This window comes from Oryctolagus cuniculus, chromosome 15 (genome assembly GCF_051225735.1).
Source record: "Oryctolagus cuniculus isolate XC-2025 breed Fujian yellow rabbit chromosome 15, ASM5122573v1, whole genome shotgun sequence".
Lineage (NCBI taxonomy): Eukaryota > Metazoa > Chordata > Mammalia > Lagomorpha > Leporidae > Oryctolagus > Oryctolagus cuniculus.
This window is the reverse complement of record NC_142881.1, coordinates 62,411,187-62,426,427: the sequence shown is the minus strand read 5'-3', so window position 1 is coordinate 62,426,427 and position 15,241 is coordinate 62,411,187. Positions and strand designations below refer to the sequence as shown.

General features: G+C 60.0%; 1 protein-coding gene across 1 annotated transcript in view; it reads right to left on the bottom strand.

The window, feature by feature from the left end:
* Positions 1 to 8,768: 8,768 nt before the first annotated feature.
* Positions 8,769 to 15,241, bottom strand: part of SLC29A3 (solute carrier family 29 member 3) — a 36,069-nt gene continuing 29,596 nt past the window's right edge. Inside the window, exon 6 of the mRNA XM_008269997.5 lies at positions 8,769 to 12,456. Coding sequence (XP_008268219.3) covers positions 11,817 to 12,456 — 640 coding nt within the window. The 3' untranslated portion in view covers positions 8,769 to 11,816. The remainder of the gene's footprint in view (positions 12,457 to 15,241) is intronic.

Genomic DNA, 15,241 nt, shown 5'->3' with positions numbered 1-15,241 from the left:
GGCGTGGAAGGTGGGGCAGTGGGGGCGGGGAGTGGCTTACGGTTGCCTGGTCCTGCCCAAGCCTGCAGGGCAGAGTCACCCCCCCTAGTGCTGAAGGGACAGGGGCGTCCTGGGGAAGCCACGTGGCCCCCAGCTCCCGTGGCCTTCCTCCCATCCGTCAGCAAACACTCAGGCCCCGCCAGGGGCTAGATGCTGGGGCACAGCCCAGAGGCACACGGGGAGCTATCAGGGAGCCCCAGCCTCGTGCAAGGGGCGGCGACGTGAACAACTAGCGCCGAGCAAGGGCTCACTGGTTCTCTAGCTTTGGTAACAGCACTGTGATTGGGTATTTTAATGACTTTTTAAAACAAATTTTGGGTTTACAGCAAAACCCAGAGGAAAGTAGAGATGCCCCCCGAGTCGCCTGCCCTCCCCTCAAGTGCGTGGTGCCCCTCACCCACGTCACTTCCCTGAAGAGCGCGCGTCTGTCGCAGCGAAGGACGTACACAGACACGGCAACCATGCACGCACGCACCGGGCCCCCGGGGGATTTGCCCTTGGGGCGCACACTCTGTAGGTCTGGGCGCGGCTTCCTCCCCCTACATCCGGGGATGCTTGCGGATGAAAAGCCAGTGAGGCCTCCCCGAGCTGGGGAAGGCAGTGGCTGTTGGAACCGAGGGCTGAGGGCAGGCCACCCCCACTGCGGCTCTGCTTTCTTTGAACGTTTGCAACAGTATCTAGTAGAGTCCTTGCCTGCTCCCCTCTGTGAGGTGGGTACACAGCACCAGGCAGGCAAAGCGCGTGGTGTGCTGGGGGGTTGCTGCCAAGGGACCTGATTGCCACGGTGGGTCCAGGGTCAGTCTGAGGCAGGGCGAGGCCCAGGGGGGCCTGAGACCCCCCCCACCCCCACCAAGGGTAGACTGGCCGTGTCCTGGTGAGAGTGCCCTACCTCTCACCCTTCACCCTCTGCCTCCCGGCAGAGCCAGATCCTAGATGACCCCAAAGCAACCCCCACGCTCCGGTCAGCTGTGATGGGGCAGGCAGAGGGGGTCCCCACTGCAAACCCGCCCCTTTCGGCTCATGTCCTAATGTGTGCCAACCTTGCTGACTCACTGTGAGTGAGCATGGATTCCTTAGAACGATCCTCCGTGGAGGGCAGCAGGGCGCCCCGGCTCACTGATGACAATGTGAAGGCTCTGAGGGGTGAACGAGGACTCGCCCCAGCTCAGCAGCGAGGCTAAAGCACGAGGCTTGCAAGCGCATGGCTGCCCTCCTCCCATCTGCCTCCACCTGGGCACACAGCCGGCCATCCAAGCAGGGAGAGCAATGGTTCATGGGAGGCAGCTAGGACCCAGAGTCCCAGGTGCTGCGGAACAAGAGAAGGCAGGGCCACTGGAAGTAAGGGCAGGTGACAAGGGAGTGAGGACTGTGGCTTCCCGGAAATGCGCACACCCACCTGAGCCTCCAAGTACCAGACAGGACAGAGGTCCCATGAGCCCTCGTGCCCCCACCCGCCAGCGGTCCCTCCCAGCCAGGCTGTAGCTGGGGCTCAATTTCTAGAGAGCTGCAAATGGAAAGGTTCCAGTAATCGTAGTAATGGAAGCTGGTTCGAGTCCTGGCTACTCCACTTCCGATCCAGCTCCCTGCTAATGCACCTGGGAAAGCAGTGCAAGATGGCCCAAGTCCTTGGGCCCCTGCACCTATGTGGGAGACCCAGAAGAAGCTCCGGGCTCCCGGCTTCAGATCCACCCAGCTCCAGCTGTTATGGCCATCTGGGGAGTAAACCAGTAGATGGAAGACCTCTCTCTCTCTGTCCCTTCCTCTCTAACTCTGCCTTTCAAATAAATAATTTTTTTTTTTTAAAAAAAGGTCTGACCGCACATTTCTCAGAACCTACCCCTGTCCTTTAAGCAAGAATGACTGTATTCCTTTTGGGTACCTGGCTTTATTTTTGCAGTTTTTTATTCTTTTTCCAGTGCCTAAGCTTCAATACGCCAGGATGGCCTCCTGGAACTCAGAGGCACCCAGGCTGAGGATTGGGGAGCTGCAATGAGCGTCCACCGCTGGCCACTAGCCACACAAGACCATGCACTCACACTGCCTAAAGCTCCGTCCACTCGTTCACTACAAGGCGGGCACAAGTAATCACGCCTTCCCGGGAAAATCACGTGAGGAACCAAGGAAGCACTCCCTGTGCGGCCGGGGCTTCAGCAGGTGCACAACCCCCGGGAGTGTCTTCCCCATTTGTTCCCAAATTTATTCTTCTATCACGGGTCTTGAGGACGTCCCTCTCCTTCAAGTCCAGGTCGGAGCCAGGGAACTGGCGACAGGAAACGCAGGTCCGGAATTGGCAGGTCGCCCGCCCCTCCTGCTTCCACACCTGCTCAGCCTGCCCTGCTGGCCCCGCCCCTCACCTGCGCGTCCCTCCCGTTGCCTGGTAACCACCGCCCGTCCCCCCACAGGGATTGGCTGTGCTGCCCAGCCCCCGGCATGCCCCGCGGCTCCCGGAAGCGGCGCCCAGCCATCTGTTCCCTGGCCGGTTGCTGTTGAGCTGCCAGGAGGACTCTGGCCTGGGAGCGCTTCCTGGCTGGCGTGAGACCGAGCTGGGCGGCGTGCGGGGCCGAGCTCCGCCGCATCCCGCTTGATGTGTTCTCAAGTCCCTGCTGAGCCCCCGGAGGCTGAGAGCGGCCGCTTGCAGCCTCTTCCTGGAGCGGCCTGGGCCCCCCCACCCACGGCGGGCCAGCAGCACTGATTGGATTGTGAATAATCATCCATGCTTATCGTTTGCTCACTTCCTCCCCTTCCTTAATAAACGCTCTAATGTGGAAATCTAAGCGGTGGGTATTGTATCCCGGTTGGAGATGAGGAACAGGTTCAGGGCCGGCGATGCTAACAGGAGGGGTTGCAGGGGCTGGCACCTGCTGCGTGCCGGGGAGAGCCGGCTGGGCAGGCGTAGCGGCCACGGCAGCCGGAGTAGCTGTGGCTGTGGCTGTGGCCGGATTGTTGTGAGGGACACTGCACTGCGCGCCTAGCACAGGGCCAACCTGGGGCTGACTTGCACCACTCCGCGGAGTTGCCGGGCCTTAGAAACGTTGACGCGCTGCCCTGGCGTCTGTCGGCCGCTTCCTGCCTACACTTCTCTCCACTTCTATTTTTACCCCTACCTGGTGGCCCCCGAACCCCCACCACCACCACACACACAGGGACAGCCAGCTCCAGGGCTCGGGTGATGGGGTCCTGAATTTAAAAGGGGGGACTTAGCTGTGACCGGCTTGAGGGGCTCACGGCTGTCAATGCTCTTCCTGAGGGTCAGACACTTGCCCGCTGTCCTGGGGCGTGGACACTCCTGTTTCTCAAGAAAAACATAATATCCAAATGCCACCTGTATTTTTGTCTCATCGAATATTTTTAACTCAATTGTTTTATTTGCGTCTACTTTTTAAAACGAACCTGGAACCAGCGCTGTGGTGTACTGGGCTAAGCCTCTGCCTGCAGTGCCGACATCCCATGTGGGTGCCAGTTTGAGTCCCAGCTGCTCCTCTCTCAATCCAGCTCCCTGCTATGGCCTGGGAAAGCAGTGGAGGATGGCCCAAGTCCTTGGGCCCCTGCACCCGCATGGGAGACCGAGAAGAAGCTCCTGGCTCCTGGCTTCTGGCTGGCCCAGCTCCAGCCATTGTGGCCATTTGGGGACTAAACCAGTGGTTGGAAGACCTTTTTCACTGTCTCTCCCTCTCTCTGTAACTCTGCCTCTCAAATAAAGAAAATCTTAAAAAAAAAAAAAAAAGAACCTGTATGGAAAATGAAAAACCAGTATCACCTGTCATAAAAACAACAGGAAGAAATACAAGCAGAAACATTATTTTCAACTTTGGCAAGCAAGATCTTTGTTAAGAAGAGAGACGTTGAGTTTTGGTGAGGTGCTGAAGAACCCAAGCACTGAGTCAAGTGTCTCCCTGGGGAGTGGGAACCACAGGACTGAAGACCCGCGCGCTGGGACTCCGAGTGGCAGAACGCCCTGCCGGTGGCACCGGCGCTCGGCATGGCTCCCAGAGTGCCAGTTCCGCATGTGGAGAAACAGTGAGCAGGCCAGGCCTTGGGGTCTGTGGGGCAGCTGGGGCCCGGGGCATAGGCCCCAGCGGGTGTGTCAAGCTTCCTTGTGCTTCCTACCCCTGGCTCATAGACCTCTGCACCCAGCTGGAGGGACAGGACAGCTGAAATCCTGCCACACCCCAGCGGGGCGCTGTGCACACGGCTGTCCCTTGCTCCTAGGTGTGCCTGGAGCCATGTGCCCTCAGGGAAGTGGGCCTGGGAGCCAGCCCAGCAGTCAAGGCAGCCCCAAGGCCACTCAGACAGGGATGCAGGTGTCCCCACCGCCCAGAGCATGGTTCAGAAGGAGAATGGATGGGGGGCACTCGGCTGCTGTGTCCCCTTGGTCCCGCAGCCTCCTTGTCCCCAGGTGTGGGACAAGTGGCTCAGGGAACAAGAGCTAGTGTGCCTCTCACCGTTTCTGAGGCACTCTGCCAGCCGAATTGAGGGGTACACAGATGACCATGAAGGACCTTCAAAAAGGCACTGGGGAGTGCACAATATGAAAAAGTTAGGCTGGACTTCAAAAACTTTTGTACCAAAATAAACTGAATTCCATTTTCTCATGAACCTTGCAAAGTCTGCCCAGATTCCCGACACTGAGGCTTGGAGGCGTGAGTGGCTCACCCTGGGTTCCCCGGTTGTAAGCCTTGTGCCTGACTCCCCCGTTTCAAGAACTCAAAGTGGCTGGGCCTTGCCTACCAGGCACCGCCTATGGACCCTGTGCAGCCACAGCAAGGAAAGGGACTTTTCTAAATACCAACGGGCCTGGCACCCACAGTCCTGGCACCGTGTGGCACTGACCCCTCTTGTCCCCGCCCCCCCGAGCAGCTCTTTCTGGAAGTGTGAGAGAGAGGGGCCAGCATGTGCCCCCGGGCTCACCAAATGTAGTGCGTTCACTGTTTCCCAAAGGGCTGCTGTGTGGTCACGGCTCATTTCCCTTCCTGAGTCTCAGCGAAGACTCAGCAGAATTTAAACAGTTCACATCACCTTAGCAGCTAATGAGTGCCAGAGAACAGGTAGGAGGTGTGACGCCACCCCTGGCAGGAGGCGGCCCTGCACCCCCGCCCCGCTCCTGCAGCTACAAGAATGCCTGCCAGGGCGTGAGATCGCGCTTCAGCCGCCTTGTCATCTCCAGGCCCTGAGCTAGGCAGCCGAGCCCCTGGGCTCTCACCCTCGCTCACTCACCCCGCCCTCCGCCCCGCTCCTGAATATTCATGGTGCTGGGGCCGCAGCTGACGGGAGCAGGTGGGACAGATGCAGCCCAGGAGTGAAGCCACTGGGCGCCCAGCCGGGGCAGGCGGAGGAGAAGATGAGTTTGGCATGAACACGCAGAGGCTGCCCGAGCCGTGACCATGACCCTGTGCAGGGAAGGGCGAGGGAGTGTGCACGATGCATGCCTGTGCCCCCACCTGGAGCCTTCACTCTCCGGCTCCGCTGGGTGGGAGCTCCTGAGAGACCCCGCCGCCACAGTCTCTGGCCTCTGGAAGCTCCATAGGCACTGCCTGAGCGCTTGTAGGAAATGCAGATTCTCAGGCCCCCCCCCCCAGACTCCCAGTGCGCCCTGCGCTCCCCGCGGCTCAGATGACGGCTGCAGTGACAACCTTGTGAGCAGGTGCTCCGGGGTCACAGAGGACTGGGTTTGAGTCTCAGCTCTGCCATGGAGCAGCTGCGTGTCCGGGTCTCCATCTCGGTTCCTGTCAAATGGGGATAAGAACGCGTGCTCCTAGTGTGGATGAGGACCACGTGTTCCCACAGTTGCTCATGGCGCCCAGTGAGCGGTAGCTGCCCTGTGCCTCCAGGATCCAGGTGAGACGGGGTAAATTCCAGATGGCCAGGGCACGGACATTCACAGGCCCGCGCGCTGGGCCCTTTCAGACACATGGCTTCTGCCTCAGGCCTAAAGCTACCACTTGCTTCCTGTGACTGGCCCTTACTGTAGGCCGAGGACAGATGCCGGGAGGCCTGGGTCACCCTCCGGCCTCCCCCGGGGAGCAGTGCGCTGCTCAAACGAGAGAAAGAAACAAGGAGTGAAATTGCCCACAGTCACACAGCCAGGAAGTGGGGGCAGTCTGGCTCCAGGGTCTCGTGGCCACGTGGGGACATGACCAGTCTCTAGGGACACCTGTGGTTCTGGCTGCACATAGACAGGGGAGACAGGAGAGGTGCTGGGGTCCCCATTTCTCCAGCTGGGGCTTAGAAAACAGAGTGGAATGGCTTCCAAAGTGAGTGGCCGAGCTTGATGTGGGATCTCAGATTTCCAGCTCTCTGCCCAGTGCACCTTGCTCAGGTCAGGCCTGTCTGTGCAGGCAGATACCAAGCAGGGGGCCTGGCCACCCAACAGGCATCAGACAGGCACTGGGTCTGGGGGCCAGGCAAGGGGTGGGTGTTGAGCAGAGGGCACAGGTCTGACTGGCCATGGGGAAGCAGCTGGGCAATGCACCAAGCAGTGCAGGCAGCAGCAACACGGGGAAGGAGACCAAATTTCCCGAGGTTCTACTCTGTCCGGTACTTTTCCACGCAGCACTGGGGCCTGTTTAGTCCTTTCTCATGTGGGACAGAGAAGAGGGCAGCAAGACTCGGCCAAGAGAGCAGCACCAGGAGGCGGCAGGACCAGCAGGCGGAGCCCCGCCTGGTAGACTGCAGCCCCAGGGTTCCTATAACCACCCAGGAACTGTTCTGAGTGGGGTGCACAGTGGGTTTGCTGGTTGGGGTCTCGTGCGGACACAGAGCATGGCTATCTTTGTCCCTGTCTGCCAGGGTCACGCCCAGGGCAGCCTTGGCACCTGCTGAGTGGCTGAAGCCGATGGGAGCAGAGGATGTGCACTTGGCCTTGACTCACCTGCTGCCAGGGCTGTGAACCCCCAGGCAGCTCCGGCCTGCATGGCCCAAGGAATGGGTGTGACTTGGGGGACGAGCTGGCTTAGTGGTGCCATAGACAGCCACAGCTTTGGGACTTCCTAGGATGCCCATTTCACAGACTGCAATGAGATGCAGCCAGCGGGGGACAGACTTCCTGGCCTCTGAACTGTATCCAGTGTCCCAGACCCTGCTGTTCCAACACAGTTCCAGCAAGCCATGTGGAGTGACCTCAGCAGCAGGTGCTGGGGCAGGAGAGAAGAGGAGAGGGATGTGGGACCAAGAAGGGCAGGGGCTGGGGACTGGACAGGGCATGGGGCCTGGCAGCAGCACCCAGTTCCATGCCCAAGAAGCAGTGGTGAGAGTGGGGCTAACCTGGATCAGGGCTAGGACCCAAGAGGTACCATCTGGCAGGGGGCGTGGCCAGCTGGCCCAGTGGGTCAGTGCAGGCCAGGGCAAGGCCAGGCTTCTGAGCAATGTATCTACCGGGCACAAGACTTCAGCCAGGCCAAGGAGTTAGGAAAAGGCACAACAGACATCAAGAACCAAAATGAAAGCCCAGATTGCATGAGGGGAGAGGCCAGCAGGGTGGGCAAGTTCAGGACGACCGAGTGTGGTTCACGTTCAAGCTGCTTAGCAGCTGAGAGACCCTGGGAGAGTGACTTAACCTCTCTGAGCCCCCTACGTTCATCCAGAGACCAAGAGGCTAATGCAGGGGAAGCACCTGACCCAGGGCTGTAGCAGGCCAGGAATCCGGGCAGCAGGATGGACACACAGTTCTGACTCCCGGTCCCAGCTTCCACCTGCTGGCGGGGCTGGAATTCTGGGATCCTGCCAGGGTGAGAGCTGGACTGGGAACTGGGCTGGCCTTGGGCCTTGGCCATGACCAGCACTGACGATACTGCCACCAAGGAAGTGATGGTGAAATGCAGACCGATGCGTCCACTCGGAAGGCTCACAGAGAGAGATCGGCTCTGGGCTTTAAGTTCAAACTCAACTGGAACAGACCAGCAATGGGGCTTTGCCTGTATGAGTCAGCTTTTCATGACTAAAAGGAAACGCCTGAGGCAGGCCGCCTTTATAAAGAAAAGTGGCTTATTCTGGCCTGCAGTTTTGCAGGTTCACAGTCCGAGACCCGTGGCCCCTTGGTTTAGCATCTGTTGCTGATCCAGGAACCGGAGCTTCTTCTGGGTCTCCCACATGGGTGCAGGGGCCCAAACACTTGGGTCATCCTCTGCTGCTTTCCCAGGCACATTAGCAGGGAGCTGGATCAGAAGTGGAGCAGCCAGGACTTGAACTGACGCTCACATGGGAGATGTGTTGCAGGCGGCGGCATAACTCGCCGCGCCACAACACTGGCCCCAGTTTCTGCCTCTTAGTGTCATTAACATAAGACTTCAAGGACTAATCTCTTGAGTTCGGGGGAAAACCTTCAAACCATAGCACTGTCCTTCTCTTTGCTGCTCGGCGTTCTCCCTAAGGGCACCCTAGAAAGCTCATTGCATTAAATGAAAATATAAACCCAGGGGCCAGTATTTTGGGCCTGTGGGCTAAGCTGCCGCCTGCGATGCTGGCATCCTGTACTAGAGCCAGTCTGAGTCTCAGCTGCTCTGCTTCCCATTCGGCTCCCTGCTAATGCGCCTGAGAAGGCAGCAGAAGATGGCTCTAGTCTCCATGCACCCACCTGGGAGACCCGGAGAAAGCTCCCTGCTCCTGGCTGCAGCCTGGCCCAGCCCTGGCGTTGCTGCCATTTGGGAAGTGAATGAGAAGATGGAAGACCTTCTCTCTCTCTGTACCTCAGTCTCTGTCACTCTGTCGGTTGAATAAATACACACATCCTTAAAAAAAAAAAAAAAGGAATCTATTTTGGTGCAAAACACTTTAAAATCCATGTATACAAAAAACGTTCATGAAAAATTGCATCATGAGCTGGACTTCAATTTGGTTTTCATTCCACTCACCACGAACTCCTCCAAGTCCCTGGTCAAGGTGTCGCTGCCCGCGGGCCTCCTCCCACACCCACTGCACTGAGTCCGCGCCCTGGAGCAGGAGCAGCCTCGGAGCTCACAACAGCCTCCCTGCTCAGCCGCACCTTGCAGAGTCCACCCCGTGGCCGCTCCAGCTCGCGTTGCTGAACATAAGCCGGACAATGAGATGTGCACGGTCTCGGAATGAACAAAGGCCGCTCCGGGTCAAGTCTGGGAACCGTCAGACACAGCCGTTCTCGGCAAAGCCGGTTCTCTCGGACGCGTTTCTTCGGCCCACTGTCCCAGCTGTGGTCACAAGCCCACCAGGGTCACAGGACACCGAGCCCCAGGCAGCCAAACCCCAGGGGCTGCTCTCCCTGTGGAAGCGGGACAGGGACCTGAGCGTCCCCATGCACCCCTCTGTTGGAGAAGCACCTGCACTCCTTGCCCCCCCCTGCCTGGGGGGAGGGAGCCTTGTGAACCATGGCCCAGCGTGGCTCGGCAGCCTCTCCTCGCCACACAGCAGGTGCCGCGGTCTCAGCACTGCGCCCTGGCTCCTTCACTCTGCCTGCAGATTGTTTCTCTAGCAGGGAGGCCGCCCCGCTCCCCTGAAAGCCAGCCCCCCTGCATTCTGGCTGTGTGGATTCTAACACCTGGGACAGCCACAGGCCCCCAATCTCACAGGCACAGAGGTGCTGAGGATGCCAACGGGGCATCGCAGCCTCCTGCAGGGGGCGAAGAGAATGATTGCTTCGTGGTATCAGGTTTAGAAAACCTTTCAAGGGTGTCCTCTTCAATTCTCCGGTGGCCACGGAGAGGGAGTGCGTGCTGGACCGAGACTGTGGGGGCAGGGCCACGGCCAGCAGCTGGCTTACTGGCTGTCACCTAGCACAGCGCCACACAGGCTGCCTTCTGAGGACACGGCAGTCACGGCTCTCAGGGTCACTGCTCCTCGGGGACAAGCCCCGTTCCTCCTTGTCCACTCTTAAGGAGTCAAGACTGCGTTTTGTTCCCTTCTCTCCTGACTCCCGCGCCAGCCGCTAGCCCTGCAGGAGCACACGAGGCACCTGAAAAATCATCGCTGTTCACATGAGGCACCTGCCAGTGTGAGCCGGTCACCGTGTCCCCGGGATGGGGCGGGGGTGGGGGCACGGAATCCGGGCATCATCCCTGGAGGTGGCCACGGGGAACAAACCAGAACAAGGCAACACCTGGCCCAGCTGAGCGAAGCTTCAGACTCCAACAACGTCCACAGAAATAACCCCATGAAAGGCGAGGGGCTGGGCTGGCCCCGGGCTGAGTGAGAGCCTGCCCCTCCAGTCACTCTTCCGCCCGGGGCACAGAGGAGAGTGGGGAGGGGGCGAGCCTACCCTTCAGCGGGCCCCAAGCACAAACACGTCTCCACATTTGAGAGGCCCCTCCCTCCTTCACTCATGGGTGGAACACACAGGCTCCTGCACCTGCTCTTACGATGTCCTCACTACCCAACCCGAGTACGCCGTTTCCTGCCAAGGCCACGACTCATACGAGGGAACTTCCAAAGTTCATGGAAAATGGAATTAAAAGACAATGCGGCCGGCGCCGCAGCTCAGTAGGCTAACCCTCCACCTTGCGGCGCCGGCACACCGGGTTCTAGTCCCAATCGGGGTGCCGGATTCTGTCCCGGTTGCCCCTCTTCCAGGCCAGCTCTCTGCTGTGGCCCGGGAGTGCAGTGGAGGATGGCCCAAGTGCTTGGGCCCTGCACCTGCATGGGAGACCAGGAGAAGCACCTGGCTCCTGCCTTCAGATAAGCGCGGTGCACCGGCCACAGCGCGCCGACTGCGGCGGCCATTGGAGGGTGAACTAACGGCAAAGGAAGACCTTTCTCTCTGTCTCTCTCTCTCACTGTCCACTCTGCCTGTCAAAAAAAAAAAAAAAGACAATGCGCGGGGCCCGCAGGGCGGCCTGCAGTGGGTTAAGCCACCACCTGCGATGGCAGCATCCTACATGGGCCCTGGTTTGAGCCCCGGCTGCTCCACTTCTGATCCAGTTCCCTGCTAGTGGCCTGGGAAGGTAGCAGCAGAGAGCCCAAGTGCTTGAGCCCCTGCACCCACATGGGAGACCTGGATGGGGTTCCTGGCTCCTGGCTTTGGCCAGACCGGGCCCCAGTCATGGTGACCTTCTGGGGAGTAAACCAGCAAATGGAAGACTCTCTGTCTCTCTGTCTCTCTCCAGCTCCCCTAACTCTGCCTTTCAAATAAATTAAATTTTTTTACAGATAATGTGCATTTTCTGCTGTTTGAAACCCCACCTCCCATACAGACAACAATAAGGGTTCCATCGCCTACCCTGGTGTTTATTACGCCCTTGAACCGTGGCCTGACCAGACCATAGAGCACCAGGCCACGGACGTCCCTGGTGAAGCCCAGTCCTGGTGAAGCTTGGTCCCTGGCACATGGAAGCCCTCGGGGCTCCAGCACAGGCCTGCAGGGTTCCTGCCAGGCTGCCTTGCGGGCCAGCTGGTGAGCACCCTCTCCCCCAGAGAACGCGGCGTCTGTGTGGGCTCGGGCCCAGGGCCTGCAGACCGGCCGTCCCAGGGGAACCCCACGGCAGGGGCCCTTGTTCCGGTGGGGAGCGCCGGGAATCTTTCCCCCTGCCATCAGCTGGAGGGAGCTGGGCCGGAAGATGGAGAGCCCGGGGACGAGTCGAGGTCGACGCCGGCGACAGGAAGGGAGGAAGGGAGGATGCTCACCCGCAGCCGGGAGGGACGGCTGCACTTTGAGCTGCGTCTTCAGCAGGTGTCTCTGGAATGTTCTGTGGAAGTGTCGGGAATGCCTCTGTCACATAGCTCCAGGCTTGGGAGACATGAGGCCGGAGCGCGCTGGGCCCTGCGCACCGTGGAAGTCCAGCGCCTTCCTCCCCTGGGCGCCCGAGCCCCGCCCCCTCCTAGACCAGGTGTTCCAGCAGGGCCGAGCCAGCAGAGCCCAGGATCAAGCCCACCATCAGGTACAGGGACATGACGACGCCTGCGGCCTCGGCCAGCTCCCGGGGCACGAGCTTCGGGCCGTAGATGAGGGCCAGCGTGCTGAGGTAGCCATGGCTGAGCCCGAGCAGGCAGGAGAAGAGCACGGGGTAGGCGTCAGAGGTGAAGAGCACCAGCGCCAGGTGCCTGCGCGGCTGGTAGTTGCAGAGCACGAAGAGGGGCACGAGTGCGGTGCGCAGCAGCGCCAGCGCGGGGAGCGCCTTACTCCTGGGCCCCGGCACCTGCAGCCAGGCCGTGATCTGCCGGCCGCACAGGTCCGCAAAGTTGTAGACGAGGAAGGCAGTGAGCGGCACGAAGAACTTGGTGGCCCACGGCGAGCCTGAGCCCTCGTGGAGGGACTGGATGTTGGTGGAGATGGCGGGGAAGATGAGGCCGGTGATGAAGAAGAGGTAGACCATGCAGAAGCCCAGGCCTGCCGTCTTCCTCAGGATGGGGCGCAGGGGCGGCGTCGGGGATGCCGCCAAAGGGCTGCTCAGGGAGGCCTGGGGCGGCTCCTCTTCACCAGATACCACGCGGGCTGGGTAAACGGGCCTCATGTAATACCTGTGTGCAGCAGAGACAGCGGGGTCGCTTGGGGTTCCCAGGAACAAGGAGTCCAGGACTTCGCAGTCAGCAAAGTAGGGGTTGTGGTGGGCAGGGGGCTGCTCAAAATAGCACCTTGACCCCCGTGTGCAGAGCCTAAGCCCCGGGAGTCCACGAGATGCTGTGGCTGCTGCAAGGTGGTCACGGGAGGCCCTGCACTGGCCCTGTCCCACCTGCCAGGCTGGGCTCCGGAACCTTGTCCTGCAGAGCTGGCCATGCTGCGAGGAGGGACACAGGGACCCAGCACTGAGCACCACACCATGAGCAGGGGCTCCAGCTCTAACTCACCTGCTTCTCTGTTGTACTAGATGTGGGAGGTAGAGAGAAAATGGCAATTAAAAATATAAAACTCGGGGCCGGTGCTGTGGCGTAGCAGGCTAAGCCTCCACCTGTGCAGCCTGCATCCCATATGGGCGCTGGTTCAATCCCAGCTGCTCCACTTCCGATCCAGCTCTCTGCTATGGCCTGGGTCCTTGGGCCCCCGCACCTACGTGGGAGACCAGGAAGAAGCTCCTGGCTTTGGATCAGCTCAGCTCTGGCCATTGCAGCCACTTAGGGAATGAACCAGCAGATGAAAGACCTTTCTCTCTGTCTCTTCCTCTCTGTTTCTAACTCTGCTTTCAAGTAATGACATGAAATCTTTTTTTTTTTTTTTTTTTTTTGGACAGGCAGAGTGGACAGTGAGAGACAGAGAGACAGAGAGAAAGGTCTTCCTTTGCCGTTGGTTCACCCTCCAATGGCCGCCGCAGTCGGCGCGCTGTGGCCGGTGCACCGCGCCTATCTGAAGGCAGGAGCCAGGTGCTTCTCCTGGTCTCCCATGGGGTGCAGGGCCCAAGCACTTGGGCCATCCTCCACTGCACTCCCTGGCCACAGCAGAGAGCTGGCCTGAAAGAGGGGCAACTGGGACAGAATCTGGCGCCCCGACCGGGACTAGAACCCGGTGTGCTGGCGCCGCAAGGTGGAGGATTAGCCTAGTGAGCCGCGGCGCCAGCGACATGAAATCTTTAAAAAATATATATAAAACTCAAAAGTTATACAAGTAAGGTCTGCATGATGCAATGAAGCCACACAATGTGGAAGAGAAACGCTGTGGTAGGAGGGGAGTGGCTCTCGCCGTCCCCACCTCTGCTCCTGCCCTTAGCAGGGCCATCAGCGAGCCGCATGCAGGTGCAACCCCACCCCCCATACACACACACACACAATGTGAGACCACACTGCACCTGCTCTACGACTTCCTGCAACAGCCCACTGCCACGGGCCACTGTGTCCATGACCCCGAACTGCCTACGTCACCCGGAACCTCACAGATCCACGCGTGGGGTTTCATGCATGGGGCCGCACGGCTCTGCTCTGCCACGCTGCTGCAGGACGGCTCGCCCTGTGGACGGCTCCCCACCGACGCACATCCAGGGGCCTCCCCTGCATGTGGTCTCTCACTACTACAAATAGCGGTGCAGCAAGTCTGCGCAGAAATCCTCCCACGGGGATGCCGGCGCTCTGGTGTGGCAGACTTCTAGAAGAAACTGAGGAGTTAAATCGCCGGCACCTTGAGCGCCCGGAGAGATCAGGACGAAGCGTGCTCCCACCCGGTAGCGCTCATCTCTGCTCGGTGCCATCCATCCTGCCTAAGTCACTGCCCTCTTAACCTCCATCAGAGCAGCTGCTGAGGGCTCCAAGTCACTGCCACAATCTACAACCTTCGCAACGGTTTGCTGGTTTATCATCCGTCTCCTTCAACAGCACGCAGTTTGACTGTTTTTAACTACCCGCCCCAGGCAGAGAGGAGCCCTTTAAAACAGTGGCTGACAGAACTAAGGAGCCTGTAAAAGGGTCTTCTCCCTGTGCCCCTCTCTGTCCTCTACCCTGAATATTGCCAACTTGCCCACTTTTGCCGCAGTCACTCTGCCTTGCTGTGTGACCTTGCCTAAATCGCTGGACCTCTCTGGGCCTCGGCTGGCTGTGTTAATCTGGCCTGACCCAAAAGACTCGGTACATACCTGTGTGTCGGGCAGTAGCTTGATGAGAGCTGGGTTCGACCTTCAGCCTCCCCTCTGCCCTGCGCCTGTGTGACCTTGGGCCGAGCACGCCCCTGCCTCAGGCTCAGTTTCCTGCTCTGAGAAGTGGAGGCTTCCTGGGACCATGAGGGTTTGAAGTTCAGGCCAGCATTCCCACCCTAAGAGCCTACAGATCCCAAGTGAGCGGCCGGGGCGGTGCCCGCCCAGAGTCCCTCCTGCACGTGATGCTGAGCCGGGGCCGTGGCCCTGGGCCTCGTCTGCTTTCCCAATCGCAGTCAGTGGACAGGAGTCTCCCCGCCTCCCTCTCTGGGCCGCAGGTCCTGGCCCTGACTCTGCAAGTCTCCACGCCCAGGTTCTTTCCCCGCCCCCTCCCCATGCTGCTGCCTGGTGTCGCCCTCCCAGGCGCGGCACAGCAGAGCCTGCGCGGGCGCCCAGGCCTCCGTGTGCCCAGCATCAACTGCTCGGGACCAAGCGTCCCGGGGCGCCGCCAGCGTTCTGATTCCCCCCCGCGAGGCCCTGTTCTGTCTCCAGGCCCAGGCAAACAGGACCCCACCTGCCCTCGCCACTGGACGCAGACACAGCCACGCGCAGCAGGACCAGGACATGGGAGCAGCAGCAGGGGTCGGGGTGGGATCTGCTTGCCCTCCTACTCATTCAGGGACTCAAACTCAGCAGTGTTCAGGGTCCTGGGGGGGATGGAAACCAGCCGCCCCCAGGAATCACAGGGACGT